A 22,286-nucleotide genomic window follows, 5' to 3' on the forward strand; every position below is an offset into this window, starting at 1 on the left:
TTGATAAATACCCAGAAGTTTGAAATATAATTCAATGGTAAAACTGAGAAAACGGGCAGTCTCACACCTTGCTGGGAAGAGCACAAACTAGCATAACTCCAATTGCATTTACACTTTAACACAGAAACCACTCCTCTGGGGAACTATCCTTCTGCCCCCATCTGAAATGTACATCTGTACCAAGTTTCCCACCACGGTATTGCTCATAACGGCGAACAACCAGATGCAACACAACTGTTCCTCGACAAGCCGTAGTGCTTACACACTATGGGATGCCATGCATATGTAAGGAGGGGGTCTTTCTCTACACCGACAAGGGCCATCTTTCAAGATATGTTACGGTATGAAAAAGCCAAGGCGTGCAAGAATGCATGGCAGTATGCTATCTTTCGTAAAAAGAAAAAGGTGTGAGGATTAAGAACAGACATTCATGTTTGCTTGGAATTGTAATGCCAATTCTGGAAAGATATATAACAAAATATTTTTCTTTAGAATGGAATGGACAAAAGTGGGTGAAAGCAAGAGTTCTCAATGTATAATTGCTAATATTATTTTGACCTTTGACTCCTAAAAATATATTAATCAAAATTATTAAATTACAAAATAAAATTCACCATTTAGAAAATTAAAATCACATAAACACAAAAACTATTTTCTAGAAAATAACATAAATGAAGTCCATTTAAGAATAACTGACAGGGCTGGGGATATAGCTCAGTTGGTAAAGTGTGTGCCTTGGACGCACAAGGCCCTGGGTTCAATCCCCAGCACCACCAAAAAAAAAAAAAAAAAGAATAAATGACAAAAAAAATCTGAAATACTTAAGAACAGGGTTATTTCCTTAGCCTTTCCTTTCAGTCAGGAAAGATAAAACCCAAAAGAAAATAAGCAATTTGCAGACAAAGAAACAGAGACAACTAAAAGCATAATGAAAAGGTGATCACATAAACTTCTAACTAAAGAAAGGCAGACACCAAGAACAAGGAAATGCCACTTTCACCTATCAGACACAGGAAAGTCACCCTCACACACTTCTGTGAGTCTAAACTGGTGAAACCCTTCTGGGGAGCAATTTATGATATTCATCCAAACATAAAACCCACCCAGTCGTCAACCCAGCAACCCGCCATTTACCCACCCGCATGCTCCTGTGAGCTCACTGTGGCATCTGTTCAAGGACACTGCTTGCAGCATTGCTGTTTTCTCCTTTCTTTTCTTTTTGGTACCAGGGATTGAACCCAGAGGCGCTTAACCACTGAGCTACATCCCTAACCCTTTTTATTTTTTGTTTTGAGACAGGGTCTCGCTGAATGGCTTAGGGCCTCACTAAGTTGGGGTTTGAACTCAAGATCCTCGAGCCTCAACGATCTGCTGGGATTATAGGTGTGGGCCACCACGCCTGGCACAGCACTGCTTTTACTCACAGACTAAACAGCTCAAACGCACATCAACAGGGGCCCTAACAGATCGATTCTAGTACAGCCACATAATGCAGCACTACAGGACTAAATAAAGCAAGGTGCACAAAAGGGCAGCGAGCAGGGCAGCGAGCAGGGCAGCGAGCAGGCCTGCGTGCAGGATGAGAGAGGGCCTAATGGCAGGGAAACAGCACTCCAGCTTCTCTTCTGATGTGTTTCATATACATTTTTGCTGTCTGCATTTTAATGATTTTATGATTTTTAAACCTAGCATTTGAAATGTTTCGACAATCATTTGCCAAGTATTTACCAAACAAAATAAATTCTTTATCATATTTACTTTGTTCCCCAATATTTCTGTGCAACAACAGGGATGAGGGGGACGAAGATAATTCTAATTAAAAATATAAAACCAGGGCTGAGGGCATAAGTGAGAGATAAGAATGCAAGCTTAGCATATGCCAAGCCCTGGGTTAAATCCCCAGCATCAAATGCACACACCCAACCAGCAGAACACTCAAGCATCACCTCAAGCTGTATCTTGCAAGTTCAAATATGAGACATGGCACAAATACATTGGGTGCACAGTTCTGCAAGAGCCTCTGAGCTTGGCAATGCATAAACACCACTGCAACTCCCCAGCACAGCCTAGGACTCCCAATCATAGTTCTGGATTTACTATTGACTGCAACCTCAAACCTATTATTTAGCTGGCTTCTTTTTTTTGGCACTGGAGAGTTAAGTAAATCTTAACCACTGAGCCTCATCCACAGCCCTTTTTTGTATTTTATCTAGAGACAGGGTCTCATTGAGTTACTTGGGGCCTCACTATGTTGCTGAGGCTGGCTTTGAACTTGCGATCCTCCTGCCTCAGACTTCTGAGCCACTGGTGTGACAGGCATGTGCCACCACGCCTGGCTTTGCTGGCTCCTTTAGGCCTGCTTCCCTGTTGGTAGAATATGTGTGTACCCATTCATGTGTATGTGTCAGCAAGAAGTTGCTAGATCATTCTAAAACATGTAGCTTAAAAGTGATACGACTTTCATACAGGTGTTCATTAAAAAAAAAAAGCACCAAAAAAAGGCTGAAAAGACAAGAATCTATTAATTGTGCCTTCTAACATCAAACCAAAAGAATTCACAGTGCTAAAATAATAAAACAAATATTTAAGGTCCAGACCTAATTTTCATTTTTAAATGGCATATGGATAAAAAATGCCCATTAGCTATTTTAGTTTTGTCCTTCTGAGGAAACTGACAATGTTACGCTGACTCTGAAGATTTGCCCTGGTGCCCCGATATGAATACTAACATTCTGAAATACACTGTGGTCTACCTTTCAGGCAAGAAGGGAAATAACAGCTTTTGGACATTCAAAGTTTCCAACAAAATGTGAGTTAGGGGCATGAGTGGTGGGCATATAGGATATCATGGCCACTGAAATGATTATTCCCATTAGCTAGAAACTGTCGAGTGTTCCATTACTTCTGTAAAACTACCTTTGACTATTCTTGCCTAGTTCCCTAAACCCACAGTTGCTCACACACAAAAGGAATCCTCTCAGTGCCAGAGAGTCAACACATTGCCATCAAAAATCTTGTATGATACGTAAGTGCCAGGAAAAGGTAGGCACTGATAGTTAGTTTTCTATTTCCATATTTGTCAATAGATGATCTATGCTATCCCCTTATCGCTATTCCTTTTGGACTAAGCAGAGGCTAAAGGAAAAGTAGGCCAAGTATATTTAATATTTTACACCAAACAAGTTATTTGCTTAAGATGGCTTGGCCAGCCTCATCGTGTCTGGCACTAACACCCAGCCCTACAGTTCCAGTAGGAATTAAACACCGCTTTTAATGGGTGCTGTGTTCCAATGCCTGCTAACGCACTGAGGGTTCCTCGCCAGCTTCTTCACATAAAGGCCGGAGTGAGTGTGTGTGTGCGCGTGTGTGTACCCACGTGTGTGTGTGGAGGATTACAGGGGAGCCAGCCACAGCTGCTTAATTTTTGTGAAGCTTTTTTTCCCTTCAGAGGGAGGAGGGCTGTGTTACTTACCATCCTCATAAGCTGCCACCGCCAGCGAGCTGTTGATCCTCACAAAGGAGACATATGGCTGCATTCCAGGCTCGTCCTCCTCATACTCTGATTCCAGGAAGGGGGCCACATAGTCCCAGGTGCGGGTGTCCCACACCCTCACATCCCCTGATGTATATCTGGAAAAGAAGGATGCACTTGGTTCCAAAAGAGGATCGGAGAGAAAAGGGAGGGCCTCGAAACAACAGGGAGTGAGATCTGGACGGCAGGGAACATTCCCGTGACACTGTTTGGACGAGCAGCTCCAACGCGGGAAATGTCAACTGGATGACAGAAGGCTGTGAACACGGCTCACGTTCTCACAGCACAATGGGGACAATTTCAAACCAGAAACTATAATAAGAAAGTGGGCATGGCGATCTCCTTGCTTCCCCTTTTACACTGTTAGAACCAATCTGTCACCGAGAGTTCTCCAGCTAAAGGGTTCACTAGCAGAATCTGTAGGAGCAAAGAGAACTCAACACACACACACTCACACACACTCACTCACTCACACACACGCACACACACAGATGCTGCTGGGATACTGAGAACTGATGGTCTTACAGGCGCAAGCTTTCTAACACTTCATTCATGCATCAGATCTGACTGATTAAAGTCCCTAAAGACTAATTGATTTGCTGAAACAATTAAATCTTGCCTTTAGCAGCCAGACAGCGCTGCCTTCTCATGAAACACTCTTGTTGAAATGCACACTGGTTGTGCCCACTTAGAAAACAGGAGCACTCACTCTGTCCTATCCCTACTGCCACTCCCACAAATGACCTTCTCCATCAAAGCCAGGCAGGGCCAGAACCTGCCTAGACCGGAGGCCAGAATGCCAATGATGAGGGGGTGCTATCTGCCACTGAGGTTTTTTTTTTTTTTTTTTTTTTTTGAGGTACCAGGGATTGAACTCAGGGGTGCTTTCTGTGAGCCACATCCCTGGCCTTCTGGTTTTGTTTCTGAGACAGGGTCTCTAAGCTGCTGAGGCTGGCCTTGTATCTTGCAATCTTTCTGCCTCAATCTCCTGATCCGATGGGATTACTGGCATGCACCACAACACATGGCCTTGACACGGACTTAAGTTCTTCTTTCTTTCTTGGTTCTGGGGATTGAACCCAGGGGTGCTTAACCACTATGCCACATCCTGAGTCCTTTTTTATATTTTATTTAGACACAGGGTCTCACTAAGTTGCTGAGGCTGGCTTTGAGCTCGCGGCCTTCCTCCCTGGGCCTCCCCAGCTGCTGGGGTTGCAGGCGTGCACCACCGTGCCCAGCCCTATTTAAGTTCTTTAGGTCTGCTACACAGGGCTGATGCCACGTGTGGAACAAGTGGCAGGGGTTAAGATGGAAGTGCCTTTGATGCACCCACATCACAGAGCGAGGCAGGTGATTTGAGGAGTTTCAGTTCTCCTAAGACCCGAGCCTTTTACTGGTCCTTCAGGGTTTCACTGTGGAACTGAACAAGACAACCTCTGAGGGCTGTTTAACCACTTAAGACCATGGCGCGACACGTGTGTGAAGCAGCCACAGAAGTTCAGCAAAGGTTGAGATTTTTAAGTAAAGAAACAAAGCATACTCTGAGTTGGGAGTGCTTTGTTTATATTTAGTAATATTTCCCCAAAATTATCACTCTAAAGTAAATGTAATACAAAGGCTGTTCTGTCACACCAGTCCCCACCTGAGGACAGGGTCTGGAGAGCACACGTGACAGCCAGAGCTAAACAGGACAGATGGGCTGTCTAACACGGGCCTGTGACCACTGAAGTGCTCCCAGAAACAAGCACCTCATGTCGTAGACGTCCTTAAGCCTGTGATGACCGAGCAAGGGAGGATGTGGAGACGTCCCTGGCCGAAGCACAGCCCTGGCTTGCAGGCTCTCCAGGCAGCTGGGCACACCACCTCTCCTAACTGTGAACCCAACACAAGAACACACAGTCCACTCCCCACTGCATCCAAACACCAGGCTCCACCTGACTCCCCGGGATGGCTCGGGATATTCTCTGGAGTAAGGCCACTAGTTTAGCTCCAGAGACACTGAGCTTCTCCAGAAGTGTGAATTCCTAGACTGCGATTAGATCCTTCAGATTAAATTCTGTGTAAAAGGAGCCGGTCAGTTCGGGAAAGAAAGGTGAGAGGATGGCATCGACTTTCAGAAACACAGGAAGGCAAGCGAGAGAGAAGAGGGGAGTTTAGGAGATGGGGATCATGGATCTTTGAGGAGAAAAGAGCGCACAGCAGCTCAGCACAAACTTCCTCAGCCTCGGTGGTTCTGCGCCTCACCTCACCCTCAGCTCCACTGCTCCCCGTGGCGCCCCCGGGGCACAGTGGGAGGTGAAGGGTGTCCAGAGCTCCAGCACCGTCCCCCACATCACTCAGCCCCCTTGACACAAAGAGTAACAGCAAAGCAACAACAAAACTGCAAGACAGGTGAAAAAAGAGAAGAAAAGAAAAGAAGGGGGGGTACTTTAACTTCCGACCAGATAGAAGTGAACTGTGAGAGACTGTTTATATCCCATTTCAGGGGAAGAGGAGAGAGGGAGGCCAGGGATCCCAGGGAGAAGAGTGCTCTGTTAACATCTAAGAAGGCGGCTCATGAGCCTTTTTTTCCCTAAAGGAAGTTGTCCTGCTTAGGATGTGACCCTGCAGATCTAAAATAAACACGTGCTTTCTTCCAAAAGTTTCAGCTCACTGCCACTCGAGTCTATGCCCAAATTCCTTATTTTGTCAATGTTATCGTGGGTTCCCAGGTCACTGGTACAAAAACAGAGAGGCCCCTTCAACACCTCCTTTGCCACGATGCACCATGGCCAAGCTCTTTCTGTTCTTCCTAAAGATGTCCAAATCCCTCAACACTCCCAAATGTCAGAGTCCCCCTGCATCTGAGCCTTCCCCACCTTCAATCAACCCTGCATATGTCAAGCCCTCCAAAACACCAGCATTCATGAGTCATTCTTCTGGAAACACTGCCAGCTTCCCCAGCCCTCTGTGCTAGAGCAGGTCCCCGCTATGATCCACCTTGCTAGCAGCATGGACTTGTCTCTCATGGCAATTATGTGGTGATCACCTAACTATTCCTCTTCCTACTCACCTCTAAATGTCTGAGGTCAGGGCCTGGGTCTTGCTCACAGCTATATCTCCATCAAGAACAGTCAGACTAGAACAGTGCTTGACACTCAGGAGGTCTTAGGCCAAGTCTCACCTCGAACATCTTACTGAATGAAGTAGGAATCGCAGGGCCTTCTAAACCCCAGGCCAGCCCCTGCCCTGCTCCCCACGACATCTTCTACTCTCCCCTCACAGTACCAGCCTCCAGACAAGGTTCCCAGCACTCATGAGACTTTCTATAGATACCCATTTAAATTAACTGCATTTTTCAAGTTCACAGAGCATGAGAGTCACATAAATGTTTTGCTACAAGATGACTCAGGAGGTGAAACAGAAGACTCTGTCTCCTTTATTGAAGAGAATGGAGAATAAACATTGTATTTCGCAGGTACTGAGCGATGACTCAGCAGTGGGCCCTAACACAAGTGAAAGAACGGCAGCAAGGGAGCAAGTCTTGGTGCTCGCAAGCACACATTCGGATGTTTCCAGCACTGCAGAACCCTGGTTGGGGCCGCAGGGCCCGGATCTAAAGGCACTTAATGCCGGCCAGGAGAAGCAAGAACAGATACCGAATGGAGGTAGGGGGAAAAGGCTGATTTTCCTCCAGAGCTCCAGATGTCTTTATCGCTGCCTAATGACAATTACACTCAACCAATTAAGACACCACTATGATGGCTGCATTGTCAGTGAGCCTTTGGACCCCAATGTTGATGGCTCTAATTAGTGTCTGCAAAGTACAACTACAACGAATACATTAGCTGATTTAAGAACACTAAAGAAAAACTGAAGAAAGAAGCCTTTCCACAAGAGCAAGGATGTGCCCCAGCCCATGGCACAGACCAGTGACACAGAGAAGCTGTGTGCTTTCCCAGTCCTTCTCATGCTTGGCAAGGCTGAGTTTACCTCTAAATAAAGAGGTCAGAGGCCACAGCTGATTTTTTGTTGAAAGAATGAGAGCAGAGCCTCTCCCAAGCTTGGCATGCCAGAGCCAATAGCCAATTTAAAATGATTTACCACCAAAGAGCTTTCATTAACTAGTAAGTGTCCAATAAGCAGACTACTTCTTTGGACTAAGAGGACAGGAGAAAAAGAAGAAATTCTGTGCAGCTAAAAATAACCACTAGCTTTCCTTCTTGTGTGAATATCAGCAGGGCTTCCATTTTGCTTCCAGGTGTCAGCTCCTATTTGCTAAAAACAAATTTGTTCATGGCTCTTTGTAAAGGTGCAGTGGGGAGGAAGAGTGTGTTTTGATTTAAGAATGCTGAGAAGTAAGGTTAAGTGACTTACCCAAGGTCACAAGAAACATTTTAGTGGCACAGTTGGGATCAAATGTGCCCAGGTTTTTATCAATCCACTGCTTAGCCAACAAGACACCCTGCCTCCTCAGATGACAGTGTCTTTAAACAAATACTGCTTTTAAGAGCCATCTCCATTTAAATGCAATATAAGGAATTTATCGTTTTCAATATTGTGACTCAACCTTGTGGGACACAGCCGCTAACCCTAACCCATCGATTTACCACTGTACTTCAACTGGAAGGGGAGCAGCCAGCACAGAAGCTTCATTAGCTGGTGACAGGAATGTGCGGTGGGGCAGATCAAGCTGCCATACCGCTTCCCAGGTACGCAGATAACGGATGGTAACACCTGACCCTTTACAGGATCATACTCATGCAGTCACCCTCAAAGAAGTCCCAGTTCTATCTGATCCTGTGCCCACAGCGGCTTCAGGTCAGGAACAGTAAATGATTTCTTTTGTGGGTTAAGAAAAAAAAAAAAAAAAGTAGTGATTACCTAGAGTCCTATATTGAGAAGGATTCTAAAGTTGTATCCCACCCAGCTCACCAGAAAAATAAATGCTGTAGTGAGTTATTAACAACCATAATTGGTTCAGGAGAGAGAAAGGGCAGCCTCCTGCCCCAACCTCACCATGTCCTGGTCACCCCTCCAGACTCAACTGAAAAGTCCCTTCCCAGGAGGGACCTGGCCCGAGGCTGAGTCTGTACAAGGCGCCTCTCCCAGTGTGCTCTGGTGCCCGGCTCTTCCCCATCCTGTCCACTCCCTGGTTGTATCCCGTCAGCCTACATGCTCCTCATGAGCGAGGAAAAGGACGTGCAGGATCTACCGGTGCTGATGCTGACTGAATGAAGGGACCTACTGACTCAGCCCAGAATCTGGAAGTGGCTTAAAGCCTGCTGAGCAATTAGGCAGAGGCCCCTAAAAGTGCAGTACCCACATTCCAAGAGACACTTAAGCCCTTGACATGAAGAGGTTTTAAGAACTATTTACTTGTTCCATACTTTCTTTAGTAATACCAAAGATTACAGATCAACAAAAGCAAGAGTATTTACTATTTTATATAAAATATGACTGTGTTGTATTATGCAATTAACAAAATGAACTCAATCCCACGGTGCAGAGTTGTTCTGCAGAAATGCACTACAGCAAACATCGAGTACAGCTGAGATGCATCAATTGAAAAGTAATGAACATCTTAATGGACCTTACGAGATACATGCACCACACACTGAAAACTGTTTCCATACATCTTGGTTAATCACAATCAATAGAGTCAGAGTCGATGATGATTATGCAGTTACTGTAGCTGTGGCCCTCCTCTCTATTCCTTGGAGAAGCAGAGATGGATAAATGCAGCCATGAGTTCACCAGTATTTATTAAGGATATTCTGGGGCTCCTTCATTAAAGATATAATAAATGCAATGCTCTACTCAAGTCACTTATCTATATCTTACCTCAGACTTATTTACTAGAAGAGCAAGTATACCTCACAGAAGAAAATAAATAAATAAAAATAATTTTAAAAAGAGGTCCCTAATGGGTAATGATGAATTCCTTATGGGAAACAGTCCAGTGTCATAATAAGCAGCAGCACAAAATGCACACGAAACAAGGTTGAAAGGAAAACGAAAGAGAAATTGTTTTCTGAAAAGGCAAAAGCTAGAAAGCATGTCCTGAGTTAACTATAACCATTGGTGACATTTATCTAACACAACTTCATCCCAAGCTGCATTTACAAAGTGTCTGTTATCTCAAGAGCCTCAGGACAATCCATAGGCATTACAAAACTAGCAGTTTGTTAGGAACAAAAAATATTTTAAAATATTTTCCTGAACAAAAAATATTTTAAAATTCAGGGTAACTATATACTATTTCACATGGAAGCCTCAATTAATACTTTGGAATGCCACGTGATCCATATAAACGTACATTTTCAATTCCTGAAAAAAATGGAGGAACAAAATGGCCAAAAGCAAAGTATTCTAAAAGTTACTTTAGATGACTATTTTTAAATTAATATTTCCTAATAGTTCTTAATTTTAAAATAATGATAAAATTGTAAATGACAGAAGTATCACAAGGCAAACTAAAGCAATTAAAGATTCAGACAGCAAAGTCAATTCCCGATAATGCCAAAAGAAAAAAAAAATACATATTGAACTGGGTCATGCCTGGCAACCGAAGCAACAGCCAGAATTCATCAGGTTGCGGGGCAGGGATGGGGGAGTGGCTTCTGTAGGCACACCTGCCTCAAAGGGAATGAGACAAAATGGGACAATTGAATATTTTTAAGGAAAGAAGAGAGCTAATATTTTGCAACATTAAATAATACAATTTTCCCTTGAACTCCATTTGGTAGAGGAGAAACCTGAATACGCAGTCAGTGATCCAGTAAAGGCAGGAGCTGATGCTGAAAAGGCAGATCACAGTAGCAGAAAGCCAGGGGAAAAGCATCCAGGAATATTAGGAAAACCTCAACCATACAGGTTGCTTAATAATTTTTTAAGCAAAAGAGGGGAAACTGATCCTCTAATGTGAAAAGAAAAAATGGGTTTTCTTATACAAACTGAAATGCTCCAGATGTATGATCTTAAGTGACACGAGGAAGGAGTTTATTGCAAAACACCCCATACTCCTGGGCATCTGATAAAAGCTTCTGGTGAGCTAATAGCTTAATGGCAGCAGAGCTGGCACAGGGCCTCCAAGGAGCCCAAAGCTTGCCTTTCTCCCCAGGTTTACCTGGGAAGCGCTCCTTCACTAGGTGGCTCTCCTTCACTACTTATGGCAAATCCTCCCTGACACCCCACCACCCACCCAAGTCTTGTTCTGTGACCTTCCTGAAATCATGATGTCATCTGTTTGCAACTTGTAACTTCCAGAGTGCAACTGGAGAAAAGGAGAACAATCCAAGCATCGCAAAACAGAACAGGAACATTGTCATACCCCCTTTTCTTCTATTCTTTTTCCTCAATGATAAACATGTAATTTTATTTTATTTTTGGTGTTGGGGATCAAAACCACGGTTCAACACATGCCAGGCAAGTGCTCTACCACTGAGCTACAACAAGCCCCAATATATAATTTTTAAAACATTTATTCTAAACACTGTCACCATCAAAAACCAAAATACAATTTTTTTTTAAAGGAGCATACAAAAGACATATTTCCTGATCTCTTGTTATCAACCAACTTTCTAGAAAACATCTCTTCTAAAATACAAGGAAAACACATAGGAAACCTCACTAGCATTTCAAGGGGCCACCACATCACACAGAAAATGCAGACAGACACTGGGCTTTGATAGAAAGTCAGGCAGCTTATTCTGTAGTGATCAAAGACTACTAAATACCAATTCTCCCCAAAGGAAAGTCAATGCTATGTCAGCCACATCTGAAGGAACTTCCACTAGTTCAGTCATTTTCTGGGATGCTGCGTGTGGCTGTGAAGTGACCAGGCAAGACCACGGAAAGGCCAGAGGAAGGACCAGGGACAGAGCGTAGGCAGGCCAAAGGTTGCTCAGAGTGCAGCTCACAGCGGCCTGAGGAGTGTTCACTCCACATATGCGAGGTCCCCATTTCAGGATGGATGCAGTCACCAAGATCCAACACTGACCAGAGGTTCAACAGGGAAGGCCCTTCGTTCACTGACTGAAAGATCACGGTTGACTTGGGAGGGCTCAGCATTTCTGGCGCTGACACGAAGTAGGGAGCTCTATTCAGGAGCGAGCTTGAGGGATGGTTTGTGAATTTCAAACCAAACAGTTAAACTGGAAAGAAGTTGAGGGCTATGAAAGCATTTTAAAACAATTATTTAATCTGAAAATTCAAAAAAATTCATTTCTCTAAATCTAGTAGTCCCATTTATGGATTTTTAGCCTTGGAATATAATCAGGAATGCAAGAATAATGGAAAAACTAACTCTTTTACAATAGCATGTTTTACAATTTTCAAATATGTGGTCCTATAAGATTCTATGGTGTAGTGGTGTCAATCATCTTAGTTTGTGTATGTCCATTCTATAATATTAACCAACAAAACATTTCTCAAAGCACCCTCATCGTTAAACTATGTATGACTGTATAATAAAACACAGGAAATGACTTTAATGTCCACTATTAGGAGAATAAATGAGAAAATTAGGGCATAATTACTCAAGGAATTTTGCAACCAATCAAAGGAAGTAATGCAAAGTAACATAAAATGAAAAAAATCTCATCAGTTTAGTGAGGAGAAAAAGGTCAAAGATGTAATAACACAGGCTATATTATTTTTAAAAAATGTATAGAAAAACAGACTGAAAACCAAACCACACACACCAGAAATAATAACAGGGGTAAGTTATGTTCTCCACTTTGCAACATTTTTGCAACCTAACATGATTTTACCTCCGGACTATTACTCTTAAAGAGAAAATAAAAGGTGCAAGCCACAAAGGAAAAGCCAGAATGACAGAACTGTACAAAGGCGTGGGCTAGCCAACCAGGGCTGTGCATGGAGGGCTCAGAAGCACCTGGTGCACGCTCGACCCACCCTGCTTCTGCCAACTCACATGGAATGGGTGTTCTGGGACTGGATCAGAAGTTCCTTTCAGGTTTAAAATTATATGATTTCTTTTTTTAAGTTGAAACAACTAAGAAATTAGAGAACATACAAGAGAAAACATTCATTCCCCAGTTCCCCATGTAAAGGAGTACATAAGTGGTGGGGGAGGGCCCTCTGCGTGTTAAATGTGTGTGCTTATTCCAACAAAACAGTGCACGAGCACTAGGAAGCACTTCATGAAATGTTACAGAGCATCCCTAGTTAAGATGCTCCAAATCACGGAAGAAAATCCATGGCTGTGAAGTTCAAAGTGATTTCTGAGTGAAATAACAATAAAAAACAACACTGAGACCATCAGGCTGCACAAGTAGCTGTGCTGCTGCAGATGACCCCTTGTCCAGGTGCCCCAAGAAGAGTGGCACTGGTGCAGGGCAGCCACCAGTCCGGAGGAGCGCGGGCCTTCACGATGGGACTGGGTTTCTTTTCAGGGTGGTGAACGTGTTCTGGAATTAAGGCGGAGGTGTCAGCTGCACAATCTTGGGAGTTTATTAAAAATCACCAAATTTTCCACTTTGAAGAGGTGAATGTTATAGTAAATGAATTACACCCCCATTTAAAAACAAGGATGTGATGAGAGATGACTAGAACAGTGTGGAAAAAACCCATAGTGCACTGTGGAAGTAATGAGGACAAAGATAGACTGGAAACAAATGTCAATGAACTCTGAACATCAGGAAAAGATAACTGGAGATTATTCATAAGACAGGGAAGCAAAGACTCTTGGACAAAAGAATGGAAGATCAAAAGCTTTAGGAATGATGCCTGCACATGGTTGGCAAAGCAAGCATAGGTTGCGGGGGCCACGTCCACATGACAGGTGCTCCACCATCTGTCAGTGAGTTCGTAAGTGAATGACTATGGTTCCTCTGGTTTCATGTGAAAAGAAGAGAAGGAAGAACCAAGACTGGGTCAACTGTGAGTCCAACTGCAAGAAAAGTTAGACTAGGCCTATGCAACTTGACTCCAAATCAAGAATATTTACACAGAGAACTGAAAAGATGGAAAGAAGCAAGAGATACTGCAAACCTTTGCTCTCCACCAATTATAGGAAATGTATTTAATAGGTTTAAATGAAAAAGTGGTTTATAGTTACATAAAACAGCCTGTGAACAGATTCCACTTGTATAAAAAGAGAAAAAGGAAAGGAAGTAGAGAAATGAGAGGAACATAGGTAAGTAGGAGAAAAAGCAAGGTGAGGTGGCATGTCTCTTTAAGAAGCTCCTTGGAGATGCATAACTGCAGAAGGCCTGGTGAATACAACATTGATTGGGAATGAGGTAACCACAAACACCATCGTCTCAAATGAAAAGGGATTCGAGAGCTGACCCAGAAAACAAGCACCGTAACCACCAGATAAAATTTTAATGATAAACATGAGATGCTCTACATACAAGCAAGATTGAAGGATCCCATGCTAAGCCATCAACATGAGGTTCTTAGAAAGAGGAGCCATGAGGAGCTGTGAGGAGCCTCTGTGCCCCACAGCTCAAGTTTCATCTTATCGATCCTCAAAACTCTGCCATCGCTGGGCTTTGTGTTGCCTAATCTGCAGAGCTGAACAGATCTCCAGGGATCAGGGAGGCAGGGAGAGAAGGACTGGCACCTGGCCTCAGAGACCACCGCCAGATAAGGAAGTCATAACTGGCTCTCAGGATGAAAGTCTCTCCTTTATTTTTAATCTCTTTTTGGAATGTTTCAGTCCAATCTCTGCATTCTGTCCTCAAGCATCTTCTTACACAATGATATAAATACCTTACACAGTTGCCACCGATTCTCAGATCTGGGGAATGGAAGCGCTGCACACATCGTGAACTCTGAGGTCCACATTTCAGCACTAAGGGGCAGGAGCCTGATGACCTCCTAAAAACTGGATGAACGGAATTCCAGATTTTTGATCCATTAATCTTTCTAAAAATAATAGTGTTACAGTTCTCCCAAGGACATTAACCTCTAAATTACAGGCAGTGGAAAAAAAGCCAAAGGAAAGTGTCCCACCTGGGCATATCTTGTTTAAAACAATTTTTCATGGGCATGGCATATCATAAAACATTTAAATAATCTATCTGGAATTTCAATTCAAATAGTGCTCTTTAAGAAAGATTTTTTTTTTTTTTTTTTTTAAAGGAAAAGTCTAAGCCACTACTAGCTATTTAAGTCCAAAGTCGGTTTTTGGTTTTGGTTTCCTGCAGGCAGGACCTTCACTAAGGTGGTTCAGCCAAAACCCGTGCAGACTCAGAAATTTAAGGGTTCTGAGTATTCAATTGTATTCTGGCATACAATTTGAGACAGTAAAAGCATACAATTCAAAGTTTACAACTGGAGACTACAGTTCAAGACACCTTCCTAATCCACAAAGAACATTGATCTTCTTATAGTTCATTAAAGAAATACATAAATGCACCTCTGTAGCAAACATGAAGAATTCATGAAAGTGGTTTTTGGAACAGAAGCCAAAGGAATTTACAGAAGCCAAAATTAAATTTCTCGGCCATGGAGACACATAAAATACCTAGTTCAGGACAAGTTAAATAGCAAATATGTACTATGTGGTGGGGAAGGAAGATTACGTGTGGCCACAGCCCTTCCTATAATGAATGCCTCAGAACAAGAGAACAAGAACAGGACCTGATTGTGCCAGCACTTATTATTCTTGCTTGACTTTTTTATGTCTTCATAAAACACAAACTGTTTGCCTTAATGAAAATCTAACATAACATGCCACCAGAGTGATTTAAAAGCTAGGAAAGACATATTGAGACAAATGAATCACAAATCTGCTCCACACTACTCGCTTCTACCCACTTTCTACTGAGCTCTCAAATCCTAGAGAACAGTCACAGAGCTTCTCCTGCTCACACACAGCTGTCACTGAGAAAGGGGCATGCTCTCAAGGGAAGATACGGTCACTACTCAAAGGGCAGTCCTTGACAAATGAAAGCTGTAAGATGGAGAGCAGTAAGTGAAAATGGCTTTGCTTACCCAGCAATGACAACGCCATCGTGAGAGTGCACATCGCATAAAACCGCATCAGGAACGTGCTCCAGCTCACTCACGGCACCTCTGCGATTCTGCGAGGAAAAGGGGGACGCAGTTTATACTATCCTTAGGGTGGCCAGGAGATAAAGCACTTCACCTTCGCCCACCTTCCACGGAGATTTTCTATGGTATGACCACATTCAGGTTACCTGGACATTCAAAGGGACAAAGATGGCAACTAACATCATGTCTGCATTACCACACACATGAAAGCCGCTGAACTAGAGGGCGGGGTCATGGGAGACGCTGGCCCTGTCCTCAAGGAGATCACAGAATATAAAGGAAGTATGTGCACATCAATAGCCACTATCCACAGTAGCTGGCGAAATCTGTTGGTGATCACAAGTGTCAGAAGAAGTATATAAAGTATGTTTGAAAATTCAGTTCAGCAACGAGAAAGTACCTCATGACACTTTACCTGTTCACTCTTATAAGCACTCTCAGAATAAAATGAAAAATGAAAACACTACATATCACAAAAGATAAAGATCGGGATGTGGAAAGGGAGAAGAAAAAAGATGGCAAGTCTGACTGAGCCAGAGGTTCCATGCAAAACCTAAAACCTAAATTTAACCTAAACATAGTCTGTGGAGAGAGAGGGGAGGGAGTGTTATTTTCTCCTGTGTGTGCTTCTGTGACTTTTTAATTCTTTTACCAAGATCATTTATTATTGATTCAAAACAATATTAAATAATTACTTTCAAAATAAAAATCAAGGGAATCTGTAGAGACATAGAGTCTTTACATGTGGGAAATGGGATAGAGTGACAGTTAAGCCAAAAAGCAGGCACGAATACAGGAATTTTAAAATACAAGATGATTATAATTTTAGTTTTGCTGGTCTGGCCCATGATTGAATAGTGTGCCCAAGTGCTACATACAGTTCTTAGCATACAGCAAATACACAGTAGGTGGTAGCTACTAATATTATTGCTTATATTAGGGAAGACATGATGATATCCATCCCATTAAATCAACATTTATTAAGCAGCTATTCTCCAGAAACTGGGCAAGAGAATTTGCATGATGGTCATGACTTCATCTGAGGACCAAGCCCACAGCTGAGGGATAAAACTGCACACATCTAAGAGGAGCTCTCCAGCTTGTAGAGCTATGAGGAGGGAAGGAAAGATCTGGCCACAAAGAAGAAATGAAGAACTTTTTTAAGGGAAAAGGTATTGAAAGAAAAGAAGAGGGCCTGAGATGAAGAGCTGTCTGCATTTGGCACTCATGTCTGTCCTGTGACCTCTCCTTCTTGGGCTCCAATCCCTCGCTGATATTCTAGTCATGGAGAGATCCCAGAATGCCAGGATGGAGAAAAAGACCTATGCAAACCTCAGGAAGAGGAGCACGTGGCCCCCACACCTGCTTCATCAAACCACTTCCGGGCTGAACTGCAGGTGCAGGTAGGTTCATGCATTTAAAGGTCACCCCTATGCAGAGGGACCTAAGAACTCTGGATTCCTTCTGGGGTTTCCCCAGGCATTGACTGAAAAGGTACCAAACCAAACCACCTGCCCAACCCCATTCTAAAGTCTACCATAAATAGAGCAGGAACACTGTGTCTGTGAGCAAAGGCTCATGAGTCTTGAGAGCCAGCTGTGCCTGGGCACTGAACACGGCCTCCTCAACAGAAGGGGCATCACACTTACGACTCTGGACACCCACCCTTGCCTCATTGCAGAGAGCAGGTTACTCTTAGCCCATTCTGGATATGAGGAAACAGAGGCATACCAGAGTTAAGCAATTTGCCCTAATCTGACCTATTTTGATAAAGCATTCTAGAATTACTGTAAGAATCCCGTCATTACATTTAATGAAAGAATCAGCATTTAAAATTTCACCCAAATAGTTATTATTACCAGTGTCAGGAAAAGGGCCAGACACTCCAAACAGAAGTCTCCCTCACAGTTGGCCTGTAGCACTTACTAACCAGTCCACTCAATGGATGACCACTCATTGAGCACATATGGTTTTGTGCTTGTTAGAGAAAAACAATAAATAGACCTCCAGTTAAGTTGTGTGGAACCTGAAAACTGTTATCTGGTGCCAAATGCTGTGAGGTGGGTCTTTAAGCACCTTCACTGCTGCCACCTCCAGCCCAAATGAGGTGGTGCTGCCAGCCTGCCTTGTTTCTTGGCCATCAAAGAGGAAGCAAAAAACTTAGCTGCCACTTTCTCTCTCAGGTCTGACGTGTCTGAATTCAGTCTAGGGGAGACTGAGTACCTCCAGCTCTCACATTCATAACTCTCAAAGGACCCCTCCTTTCTGAACAGAAAGGCCCTCATTAACTCACCTCTCAAGCTTTTCCCGAACAGCAGCCCCTCTACCAGGGTTAGACACTGCTCCTTGCCCCCGGTTTATCTGAGTGGCTTTGTTTGTCAAAACTTCCTGCCTGCCTCTCGTCTCTGTCTGTCCATCACAAGCAAGAGAGCTAATGGACCCCTCCAAATGAGCTTAATACCTTTGGTGGGTGCAAACAGACACCATGGGGAGAGCATGACTTTCTTAGGGGTGGTGTCTTAACACCCTAAGAAAAAATACCTGTGCTAATTGTCTTTAGAATGGCAGGTCTAACCAGGGGCGATGCTGCCCCCATGGGACATCTGGTAACATCTGGAGACATTCTGAACTGTCACAACTTGAGGGGAGGATGAGAATTATTATTATTGGCATCTAGTAAGCAGAGGCCGGGGATGCTGCTCAACATCCTGCAATGCACAGGACAGCCCCCGACAAAAAGAATAGGCTGGCCCAATGTCACCAGTGCTGGGGCTGAGCAACCCTGAATTAGAGAGACACTGCTCTGACTAATGCTGCTAGAACTGCACAAGGCTGCCCCACCAAGCTCATCAGTCACTAATCAGGTTATGAGGTGACTAGGGAGAGACACACACATAGGCAATATGTCACCATCAGTAATGAGCAAAAGGGTGTTCATCTTAAAGTCCATTAGGATCGACCTTTATGGGAGAGAAGAATGTGGTCCTCTCTTCTCTACTTGTGAACACCCAGTTTCCTGGACAGGAAAGAAACACTGCTGCACACCACCGCCTCGTCAGGCCGCACACGGCTCTATGTAACATGCTTCTCGACAGTTATCCATGGAAACGCTTCTCTGTGCAAATTCTTAGCTGTGATCTAATATTTCTGTAGAGACTTTGAAGTGATAAATGCTAGGGCAGCAAGCCAGTGGGTTACATGAGGGAAGAGCAGACAGCTCTTAGAGATGTGCAATGATCTTCCTCTTACAGTTTCTAAAATGGCATTTGCAGCTCCTCTCTTGGGTGCAGGTGGTGCTTCTGCCTTCTTGGACCCTCCAGGAAGGTGACAAAAGTGAGAGGGAGCTGTGTCAAGTATGACTCCAACAACCCGAACCAGCAGAGGGGAAGTGACAAGCAGCCCAACCTCAGCCTTCCTCTCCTGAATAGCGGGGAGTTGCTCCCAAATTTTGTCATTGAAAACAGGGGCAGATCTTCCAAGGGGGAACAAAACAGGCAAGTCATAGCGTTGGAAGGGGCTGCTCAGCACACCCCTCTGCCTCTGCTTCTGGCAATTAACCTCAGGCTGCAACCGAAGGTTTGGACTCCTGTTCTTCCACAGGTAAAGCTACTGGCCGCTGCCTACCTTCCAGTTGGTCCTTAACATGTGTTCCTTGGCTCGGCACTCTTGGAAGATGAGCTTCCAGCAGGAATAATCTGAGATGCTGCTCTCCGGAAGGTGCCCTTCCTGCTGGCACAGCCGGTACCACAGCACCTCATCTTCAGCAATCACCTTCCACGTCTTGCTCACCTACAGCAGCAGAAGTGACACAAATGTCAAAATCTGCAATTAGAGAGGCCCCTCGCCTTCCAAAAATCAATCAACACCTATATTACTGCCCTGGGTTTATGGCAGTATAAAATGTCTCATTAACAAAACACTCCGAGGTGGAAAAAAATACAAGCAAATGTTTCCAGTTTTATCTTTCAAGATTTCAAAATTGTTGTACCACCATGTAATCTCACATTTTAGTCTGCTCGGTTAAATTATTATCTAACGAATGAGACGGAAAAAATGCACAAATACATAAAATGCAAAAAAATTAGGAACTTAACCATGGTAATTAGCTACATAATCATACATAGCTCTTCATAACAGAATTTCTACCTTTTACCAATAGCACTTGTATTTCTATCATATATAGTGGAAGACTGGCCTCTGAAATGAAAAGCTATAATAAAATTAACACCCAAAAGTCAAATCTCTGGTCATATAAAAATTCAAATTTATAAGTGAAAACTTAGATTTAAAAATATAGATTTTAAAAATATATTCAACACAAAACTCAAAGCTGTTAATCAGGGCTGCAAGATCTGGGAGAGAGCAATTAATGTTATGTTTGGCCTGAATCTCAAACCCCAATAGTATCCAGCGGAAATGGCTGTTTTAGCTATGTTTTGTTTTCCAACTCTAATTTAGGGGAATAATGGATTTACTTCATCATAGTATAATGTACAAGGTTGGCCAGATTGCAAAAGATGGACTCTGCTGGCAAGATGAGAGAGTGACCCAACAGATCAACAGGATCTAGTCTGTGGTGCAAGCTAGTAATGCAGGATATCAAGGGCTCAGCTGTCCATCCTGTGGCTGAAACTCACTCCTAATAAACTGAGTGGAAACCAGTGATTTGTAGGAATCTGTGCTCTTTAGCACTCCCTTGGGGCTAATTCATGAACCAGAGACAGGTAAGAAGAGAGAAGCATCAGAGTGAGAAAGCATGCACCGCGCGCACACAGCAGGGTCTTACTGCTCAAGGGGTGCCTCGATGGATGAAGCACAAACAGGGAGACCATAACGTGTGCATCTCTGAAAATCTGCTCCTCCATAACACAGAAAGAATACTGCCTGAAATAGTCACAGAGTTAATGAAAGGCTTAAAACATTCTAAGGAGCATGTATTCATGAAAAATGGCTAAACATCAGTAAGATCTGTGACTTAACTTGCACGTAACCACTCTCCAGCTCCAGGGAAGCCTTGAAAATCAGCAGCCTCACAGCCAGGATGCGGTAAAAAACCAGCAGCCTCGCAGCCACCGGAGGGGCCAAGCAGGTTTAGATCTCCACAAAACTCCAATCCCCAAAAGACTATAACCATTTGGCCTGTCTGGCAGTTGGCTGGAAAACTGTTCTCAAAGCTTGTCTTCATCTGACCTGACTGAGTGCTCTCGCTATCCCACCTCCAGGGCATTTGTTAAAAGCTGTAAGTGTTAAGTAAGTTTAACACTACAGATGCCAGAGGAGGCACTGCCAGTTGGAGCTAACAAGAAGCTGACCAAAACACTTAAATTTATATAGACAGGAAAAACTGAGGAATGAGACGTTCACAGGGTCTTTGGAAGGTTCTGATATATTCATTCCTGGGAGTCCAGAATGCCATGTGTATGTGCAGTACTGTGCATGTGCCCAGAAAAAAACCTGATGAGGCCCTGACCTCTCAATTCTGGCTGACATTGCTACAGAGGCAAGAAGTGAAGGCTAAGGCAGAGTTGGAAATGGCTGGGAGGGTGAGATGGGGCCCCAACATACAAAGAGCACATGAGCACATTGAAGGAAGTCTGTCCAGTCACTAGCTAGGCAAGCACACTTCAGTGGTCATGGAAGATAAAGAACAGAGACTAGGGAGTTAATCCGGGCAAGTCACTTAACAAACAGCAGCAATCAAAAATGATAAATGGTAATAACAACAAGTTCTTCAGAGGTAGGAAAATCTGATCATCAGAGTTGCAATATTATTTTAAATGTCCAGTTTTTAACAAAAAAGTGCGAGACAATCAAAAAAACAGGAAAGTAGGACATGTATGCACAGGAAAAAAAGCTCAACAGAAACTGCCCCTGAGGAGGCCTAGACAATGAATTTAATAAACAGAAACTTTAGATCAGCTATTATAAACATGTCCAAAATACTAAAGGGAAGCACATCTGAAGAAATAAATAACAGTATAAGAAAAAGATCTTACCCTATAGAGAATATTGACGAAGAGACAGAAATTATTTTTAAAAAAACAGAAGTTCTGGAGTTGAAAAATATAGCAACTGAAACCAAAAAAATTCACTAGAGGGACTCAATAACAAATATGAACTGGTTGAAAAATGAGCAAATTTAAAGATAGGTCAACTGAGATTATCTAATCCAAGAAAGAAGAATTAAAAAAAACAAACTGAAGAAAATGCACAAAGCCTCAGAGACCTGTGGGACACCAAGTATTCCAACACATGCAAACACAGTGAGGCTGCAGTAGTTTTTTGTGTCTGTTAGAATTAAGTAGATATTAATCCAAACTAGATTGTTTTAAGTTAAGATGTCCACTCAAAAACAAGCCAGAGAAAGAAACAGGGGATTAAATAGCATAATAGAATGCAGCCTATCGCAGTCTCAAAGTTTTTCGACTTTCCATCTCAAGCAAGCTATATCAAAAATAACCATTATTATGCTTTATTCAACCAAAAGCAACACTGAACTTAATACTCTGATGGCACATTAAAGTTCTGGTTTTCTTAATTCAACATCTGCTGTACATGTGTGCATGAAAGGTCCACACGTGACAAACAGTCACATCATGCAAGTCACTTTCTTATAGGCACAGGCTGTGCACTTTACACGAAACCCATAGCTTCAAAAGGGGCATACATAAGTGGCAAAGCTTGTTATTTTTTGACGTGTAACACTGTAGTGCTGAAGGAGTAATGCTCAAGCCTCACCTGCCTT

The 22,286-nt window shown here is 43.2% G+C and overlaps 1 protein-coding gene and 1 non-coding gene across 2 annotated transcripts in view; one reads left to right on the top strand and one right to left on the bottom strand.

The window, feature by feature from the left end:
• Window positions 1-22,286, bottom strand: part of Fbxw8 (F-box and WD repeat domain containing 8) — a 105,616-nt gene that overhangs the window by 58,484 nt on the left and 24,846 nt on the right. Inside the window, exons 3-5 of the mRNA XM_047561605.1 lie at window positions 19,166-19,330; window positions 15,482-15,570; window positions 3,473-3,630 (exon numbers count right to left, since the gene is read on the bottom strand). Of these exons, the coding sequence (XP_047417561.1) occupies window positions 3,473-3,630; window positions 15,482-15,570; window positions 19,166-19,330 (412 nt within the window). The remainder of the gene's footprint in view (window positions 1-3,472; window positions 3,631-15,481; window positions 15,571-19,165; window positions 19,331-22,286) is intronic.
• Window positions 704-776, top strand: Trnap-ugg (transfer RNA proline (anticodon UGG)). Its single transcript has one exon. It is a non-coding gene; the product is annotated as a tRNA-Pro (tRNA).

This window comes from Sciurus carolinensis, chromosome 8 (assembly GCF_902686445.1).
Source record: "Sciurus carolinensis chromosome 8, mSciCar1.2, whole genome shotgun sequence".
Classification (NCBI taxonomy): domain Eukaryota; kingdom Metazoa; phylum Chordata; class Mammalia; order Rodentia; family Sciuridae; genus Sciurus; species Sciurus carolinensis.